A 7,854-nucleotide genomic window follows, 5' to 3' on the forward strand; every position below is an offset into this window, starting at 1 on the left:
ATCCACTCACCTCAGCCTCCCAAAGGCATGGGATTACAGACTGAGCCACCGAGCCCAGCTTGAGCTGGTTTTTTAATGACTTCCCAGGGCAGCTTTGGTGAGGAGTCACTGCCAGGTCGCTCATGGGGGGAACACCATGCCTCCTTTCGCCCCAAATCTTTTAACCTGCCTTGAACCTTTTAATTTTACATGCCTTTGAGCTCAAAGGCCACAGGGACCTCATCAGCAGGCCAGTGGGGCCTCCAGGAAGGCTACAGACCCTTCAGGGGAAACATGTCAGGCCCTGAGAGCCCACAGCCGCTCACCACCGTCCTCTTCAGCTCGGCTGTCATCCGGTCCTGCCAGGCGAAGCAGAGGATGTGAGGCAGGTAGAGAGTGAAGTAGATGACGCCACTGCAGGCCGCGGCCAGGTTGGCCTTGGAGAAGAAGGTGCTGAGCAGGAAGCACAGCATGATGGTGGCGGTGGAGAAGGCCAGCAGGAATAGGAAGAGGATGCACGGGTCACTGTAATGCAGGATCCGTCCATGCTGAAACCAAGAGGTCCCGTGTCAGCAATTCCACCATGTCCAGGGAAGCTTCCCACTCAGGGCTGCCATGGTCCCACAGCCTTCTGCTCACAGGGGTCTCTCCCACCAGCCTGTTATTAGTGCCCAAATGTTCACAACACCTGCTCAATGCATTGAGTTCCTTCCATCCTATGAATGCCATATTCCCTTGGAGAGGTGACAAGTTAGGCTGCCTATCAGTCATTAACCATGTTAAAAAATTAACTGGGGTCAGGCTCGGTGACTCAGCCTGTAATCCCAGCACTTTGGGAGGCCAAAGCGAGTGGATTTCCTGAGCTCATGGGTTCGAGACCAGACTGGGCAACTTGGCAAGACCTTGTCTCTACAATAAATTGAAAAATTAGCCGGGCGTGGTGGTGCGTGCCTGTAGTTCCAGCTACTTGGAAGGCCGAGCCGGAAGGATCACTGGAGCAAAGCAGGTGGAGGCTGGGTTGGCCTTGAGTATGCCACTGCCCTCTAGCCTGGGCGACAGAGTGAAACTCTAACTAAAAAAAATAAAATAAAATAACAACTGAGAGGACATTAGGTTGAGAGGAATCCAGCCTTCTGGGTTCCTACATAAGGAAACTAAACCCCGACTCGGAGTCACTTAACCAATCAGAAACTGCCAGCTCATTTCACCAGGGTCTTTCTGCTTTAACCAATCAAGTATCTTCCTTGTCTTTCTTTGTCTTGCTACTTTGCCCCCTCAGTGGAGCCCTGAGTCATGTGGTATGGAGTTGTCTGTGAATGTTTGTTTGCTCAAATAAAGTCTTAAAATTTTTAATGTGTGTACATTTATCTTTTTTAAAATTTTTTTTATTTTTTATTTTTGAGTTGGAGTCTCACTCTGTCACCCAGTCTGGAGTGCAGTGGCCGTTCCCGGCCACCGTAGCCTCAACCTGCTGGGCTCTGGTGATCCTTCCGCCTCAGCCTTCCAAGTAGCTGGAACTACACGCGTGCACTACCACGCCCGGCTCAATTTGATTTGTTGTAGAGATGAGGTCTCACCAAGTTGCCCAGGCGGGTCTTGAACTCGCGGGCTCAGGCAATCCACTCACCTCAGCCTCCCAAAGGCATGGGATTACAAGTTGAGCCACTGAGCCCGGCTACATTGACCTTTTAACAGCAATTATTATGCAGGAAGTAAGCAAATCCTTGGCAGGAAGTGGGTAGTGTGAAGAAATATGCCCAGAGCAAGGAAGGTCTTGGAGCAGCAGCAGGGGCCTGGGTAGATGAGACTGAGCAGATGAGGAACAAAAGAGGGCATGGAAGATGACCCAGGGCAAGGCTGATGTTCTTGCCCAGGGCCTGGCCTGCCGACTCCATTGTGTATACTTCTATTCGGAGACTTGCCACTCATATCGGTGAAACTATCAGTAACTAATCCAAATCACTTGGAAGTAGATGATCCTCCCATCTATGAATATCACAAAAATATATTTCGTGGACCCTACGGGCAATACTCAGTATCTGTCATGTTAACTAATGAGTCAGTCACTTTGGCTACGTAGAAAATAAAACCCAACCAGCAACTTTTGTAAGTGAACTGCTGTCCAATGACATGATAGGATGGACTGAGATTTTCAAATATAGTCGACCTGCTCAGTTGTCCTTAATGAGGTGTTTCATTCTCTGCACATATCAGTGAGTACATATGGGCCATCCTGTGCTTTTCTTGGGAACACAAAGGTACAAATAGGCCCATCTCATGAAGGAGTCTGGTCAATTGACAGTGGTTCCCTGAAGTTTTGGGTTCCTCTCAGTAGAAAAGAGAGACCAAGGAGCAATGTCACAGGCAGGCGAGAGCTGAGTGGGACAAATGTGTCATTTGTCTGCTGTCCCTCTTTCTTCTCCCACCCTTGTGCCTGCCGGGCACTGGCAGAACAGACTGAAAGACAGAATAAAATAAATAGCCAAGGGGAGCAGAAGAGAGCCATGCTTAACTAGAACTGAAGTCTGAGAAACTCTAAGTAACGGTCAAAAGTAGAATCAGAGCTCCTGGTTTTGTGAGTCAAAGAGTACTCCGTGTCACACACACATAACTCCATGAAACCAAGTGACAGGACATGTGGCTGTTGGATGGAAGAATATTAAGGTAGCTGTGGCTGTCCTCAGAAGAATGAAATAAATTTTTTATCAATTTTTGCCCAAAACAAAGTCCTGCCAACTTCTAGGACTGTATAATTTCTCATCACCTTAAGTCAGAGATGTAAGTCACTTGGTGGATGCTACAGTTTCACCGGCCTTGGCTTTCTCTAATGACCACTCTTCTTTTTTGTTCCTAAAGGCTTGAATAACAAGGGAACCTCCCATTATCCCTGCTTCCAGCTTCTTTCCTGCATAGTTGAGCTGGAGAGGAAGGGATGAGGAAAAGATGGGAGAGGCATTCAAAGGAAAACTCTATTTTGATGTGGAAAACTCTGTTTCCGTCATCACTGGAACAATGTTCTGGTTCCCACAAGGAGAAACCCCTTTGTGCGAAAAACCCTTGGAGAACATTCTTTACCTCACGTCCTAAAGTCTTTGAAGTCCTAATGGTCCATTCTTAGGAGGAAAAACCTCAATGTCACTTATCAACAACAAGTTAGGCAAAGTCTTATGGCCATTACAAGTCAGAAGTTCATACATTTTGACTTCTTGAATTCTGAGGACAGAGTGTATCTTGGTATTGGGAAAAGTAGCAGACTGAGGGATCAGAAAGAACTAGGGACCCCTAGAGAAAGACAAGCTCTCGGCTTCTATCCTCATCTCTGTAGAGCTTTGGCAGCCTTTGCAAATTTAAAGTCACATCCAGGTGGGGTCAGGATGTTTGAGCAGAATGACCTCTACAAGGAGTGTGACCTCAACATTTGTTTTGATAGGACTCTAGCACAGGCTATGGCCAAGACAACAGCTCACTGGGTCAGAGTGCAACACTAAAAAAAAAACAAAACCTTCAGACTTAGCACATTTTACTTGAAAGAGAAGGAGCAGGGTTTGGTTTAACTGGATATGTGTTGGTTGGACAGGATATGTGATGGAACATTCTTGGATCAGGTGGGCACCAGGCATGGTCCAGCATGGGCTGGAAAACATTCATCCAGCCTGTGGGACACCATACCTATTGTCTAGTGTGGAGGAGCACTTAATATGATAATGGTGAAGAGGCAGAACAGGCTTGATGAGACTACATCAGAAACTTGCAAAGCCTGATGTTTAAAGACTACACCAAATTCCATCCAATAAAATACCAACAGCAACCTAACTTTATGTCCTTATCTTCAACAAGTATAAAAGATCATCTACCATGAAGGAGCTAAAAAGGAGGATAGCAGTGCATTGTGAAATAATGTTTTATTTCCAAGTCTAGTTCTCAAGAGAGTTGCAAGTTTGCAGAGGATGGACCAGTAGATGCTGCCTGTGCCTATAGAAACCTCTCATTACTGAGAAAGGGTAGACTCCAAATCTCATCCTTTAAAAGAGAGATGCTTCGGAGATCTTGCAGGCAGCAGAAGTTTTAGTGAAGCCAAGAATGGGGTGACTATGATGGTAATTAATAAATAGTCCAGGTCTCCTCTCTTAATACCACTCAAGAGGGTTTCCACATTTCAACTCTAGCCAGTTGTTGAAATGGTAATCCCAGGAAAACACTTCCTGAACTCATTTCTTCTGTGTTTGGCAAGAGAAGATCCCTTTGAACACAAATCACCCTGTGCTGGACGCTGCTAATAGCAACTTCTTCAGATAGGCATGGAATGAGCTGGAAAGTCTACGTGTACAGGGGTTCCTTGGGCAGGAGGTAAGAGAAGGGAGGATGCTGTGATTGTGGCTCCTTGGGGAGACTTTATCTCTCAGAGAGTTTTCCCCCTTGGCTGAAAAGGTTGGGAAGCTAGATGTCATGCTTTCCTTGGGAACCAGATGACTAATGCAGGTAAAAGTTCATTAATAGGAGGAAAGGTGAGAGGAACAAAACTAAGATTTTCTGGACCTTCTCCATTTAGCTTACCATGATAAATAGCGTCAGGAGGAAGATGCTCATTGACATGATGGAGAAGCTGTCCAGGAACCAGGTACACCAGATCACTGCATTGGAGACACCTTGATTTTTCAAGTTCTCCTTCAGTCTCAACTCCTTCTCCAATACGATGCTCTTCACAGTCATGGAAACAGAGTAGATCCACGCCAGCACCATGAAGATAGGGAAACAGCGGTTCAGGATGATCATAAAACTAAAGCAAGAGAAGAAAAGTAGAATAGTAGAGTGCCCTATATGTAGTAGAGTCAGAATAAGTGTTTGTTGAATGAATGTGTTGAGAATAAAGCCCAGGTGGGGGGAAAAGGAAAGCAGAATAATCTTCCTGGGCATTCAATGGGCAGGAATCTTTTTAATACACCCATGTTGGTCCCAAAGCATTACTTTTTTAGAACAAGATGAGGGCATTCAAGTTGGCCCAGGAGAATGCTCTATGAGTAAAATGTGTAAATAAAATCATACCATCTGTATCACATAGTATAGAGGCTCCCTGTAAGACCTTGCAAGGAAACAACTACAAACTTGGTTATGTGGAGGGGAATGGAATGGGTAGATACCTGCTAACTGACACTTAAGCCCAAGAGGGTGGGGCACAAATGAGGGGAAGTGGTGGTGGTGAGAGCAGTACTTGGGCTTCCCAACGTCAGCCCTGGAAGGTTAAACCCTAGTTATGCAGAAAGGGGCACAAAATAAATAATCATTGTGGCACTTTCAGAAGGCAAGTGGTCCATCGATATATCAGTGATACAATAGTCACTGATGCTACTTGCCATGTGCAGATGGAGTTGACCCCGGGATAATCCACCCATCAAGGAGGATGGATTTGATAAACTGAAATTGCCTTATTGTGAACTTTATACATGTTTTCTCTGTGCTTTATGTGCTAATAAGGCCTTTGGGATTATTAGCTAGTGAAAACTGTTGGATGTTGTCACAGGAAGAGTCCAATCCCAACGTGAGAGGGTTTCACTCAAAATGGCCCCAGGGAGAGAACCACACATTCATAAAACATTCACTTCTAGAACTGGCCACCAGGGGACTCTTCCACACCAAATGATGCCATCCCTTACTGCCACCCCACACCCACCTCACTTCCCTGCCGGCCCATTCTGATCCTAAAAGTGAACCTGGGATCTGTTTTCCATCTCTGCCCATTGTCCAACCCCAAACATGGCCACTGTTACCTCTTTCATCTTCTGTAGAGCTGAGGCTGGAGAACCAGTTGCCAAGTATTTAGAGACAGTCTCCTGTGTCTATATTGGGATTTATGTTACTGTCTCTCTAGCTGGCAATTTTGACTCTTCCTCTGCACGCTTCTCTCCTCCTTGAGTCCCACAGACACATACATGCACCCTGTGGTGGCCTTTCTGGGTTTTTTTTTTTTCTGGATGCTGAGTCCCTAAGCCAACTGTAGGTCTCTATGCTGTGCTGGGAGTGTTTCTAACCCCCTCTGTAAGAGCACATGAGCCCTTCCAGCCACTCCACACCCCCATCCCACTCTCAACCATACCCCAAGTCCACATTCAGCAAAACAGTAGGCTGCTTGCTTGGCTTTGCTCCTGGCCGGCAGAGGTATAGGCCTGGGTTGGGGGTAGTCAGGGAGGCAGGGCCTGAGCTCCTTCAGCACGTTCCTCTACATTGTCACTGAACATAACTCATTGGAAGGTTCATCAGGGAAGGAGCTGCATTATTCTGAGGTTCCCAGGAATCAGACCTCCCTGCCATGCAGAGTCCAAACTTGCTGATGGGCAGTCATTGGGCAAACACGGACCAGAGCCCTTCCGCATGGCTCGCATACTACATGGTGGGAGATTTAAGCACCCTCAGTCTCCTCCCCAATCTCATTTCGTTGCTTTGACTTCCCCTTCCTTTTTCCACCTACAACACAACTCTCTTCCCTCCCCGCCACTGTACTGGCTCATCTGCCCCTGCCTGGAGCTTGGGGGAAGGAGGTCACTCAGTCAGCACTCCATGCTCCCCAGTCTGGCCCTTGTCCCTGGGGCTCTCTCCACTGAGGCCTTGGATCACCCAGAGCCCACCCCAGCCCCCCGGTGAGCACGTCAGGGAGGAGGATCAGGAGCCTGGGACTCACGAGTCATCCACGAAGCAAGGGTAGGGCATCTGCTGGAGGTAGATTCCAACGGGAGCCCTGGCCCGCACCTGACTCCTCGTGATCCCCTGTTCAACCATGTCCTGCAGATAGGCAAACCCGCCCCAGATGTATCGGAAATCTTCCACAGGATCAGCCCTGGGACCAGAATCCCAGTACCTGAGAAGACAGAGCGGGGAGGGGCAGAGGATGGGAACAGGAACATGAGCTCACCCACCCCTCCCTAGCACAGGGTGACAGCGCTCATTCTCTTGAAGCCCTTCCCTAAACGTTCCCCAAATACCCAATTCTGTCCTCTAGTCACAGTTTAAAATCTCAATTGTGAGTATTAGCCACGAGGTGACTCTGTAATTGCTCTCACTCAAGGATTTTTTATAAGGTATCTTATTTCCTTTTATTTAACTCAATTGTATGGATTTGTAAGCGAGACCAGTCTCAGTCCCTCAATCTCCACTGATGTAGTTTCCTGCTGACTCTGAGAACCCAAAGCACCCTGCCTAAAATGTCACCTGTCTTTGATCTTATTGGTTTTCTCCACCGCGTCGATGTCCATGCGGATCTTGTACTTCACGTGAGGTGGCAGGGAGTTGGTCCAGGGGTGCATGTCAGGGAACACCACGCCAGCCCAGAACCTGTTTTCCTCCAGCAGAGACAGGGCGCGATGGGTGAGCTGAATTTCATCACTGTAGCTTTCAAACTTATCCAGGACCATGCACTGCAGACAATCACAAAGGCTGAGAGGGCCTGAGGGGCACCGACTGCAAAGACTCGACTGCACACAAAAAGGCAGGGGACAGGGACGGCTGCCCAGGGGACGGGTCAAACCAAGGAGACCTTTAAACTTGGTGTTTGCTTAACTCCAGAGTCTGGTGTTGATTTTTCAGTGTGTCTAGATATAAGGATGCAAGAGGGCTCTTATCCATGCAGAGTCAGTGAAGACCACACTTTCCAGATGTCCAAGGCTGTGCAAACATGCAAGTCCTCAAAATGACATGAATATTCCTGGCTCTCACTCCCCAAAGGGAAGCGAGGGAGTGGGGTCACACTGACTACAGGCCGCTTTGAAGATGGGAAAGCTTGGTCAAAAAATGTTAAGGAAGCCGGGCTCAGTGGCTCAGCCTGTAATCCCACGCCTTTGGGAGGCTGAGGTGAGTGGATTGCCTGAGCCCGCAGGTTCGAGAACT

General features: G+C 47.8%; 1 protein-coding gene across 1 annotated transcript in view; it reads right to left on the reverse strand.

The window, feature by feature from the left end:
* ABCA4 (ATP binding cassette subfamily A member 4) overlaps positions 1-7,854 on the reverse strand; it is a 135,289-nt gene that overhangs the window by 64,671 nt on the left and 62,764 nt on the right. Inside the window, exons 12-15 of the mRNA XM_008074610.2 lie at positions 7,180-7,385; positions 6,653-6,829; positions 4,534-4,756; positions 306-527 (exon numbers count right to left, since the gene is read on the reverse strand). Coding sequence (XP_008072801.1) covers positions 306-527; positions 4,534-4,756; positions 6,653-6,829; positions 7,180-7,385 — 828 coding nt within the window. The remainder of the gene's footprint in view (positions 1-305; positions 528-4,533; positions 4,757-6,652; positions 6,830-7,179; positions 7,386-7,854) is intronic.

Source organism: Carlito syrichta, unplaced genomic scaffold (assembly GCF_000164805.1).
Source record: "Carlito syrichta isolate Samal-C Ts95f unplaced genomic scaffold, Tarsius_syrichta-2.0.1 Scaffold316502, whole genome shotgun sequence".
Lineage (NCBI taxonomy): Eukaryota > Metazoa > Chordata > Mammalia > Primates > Tarsiidae > Carlito > Carlito syrichta.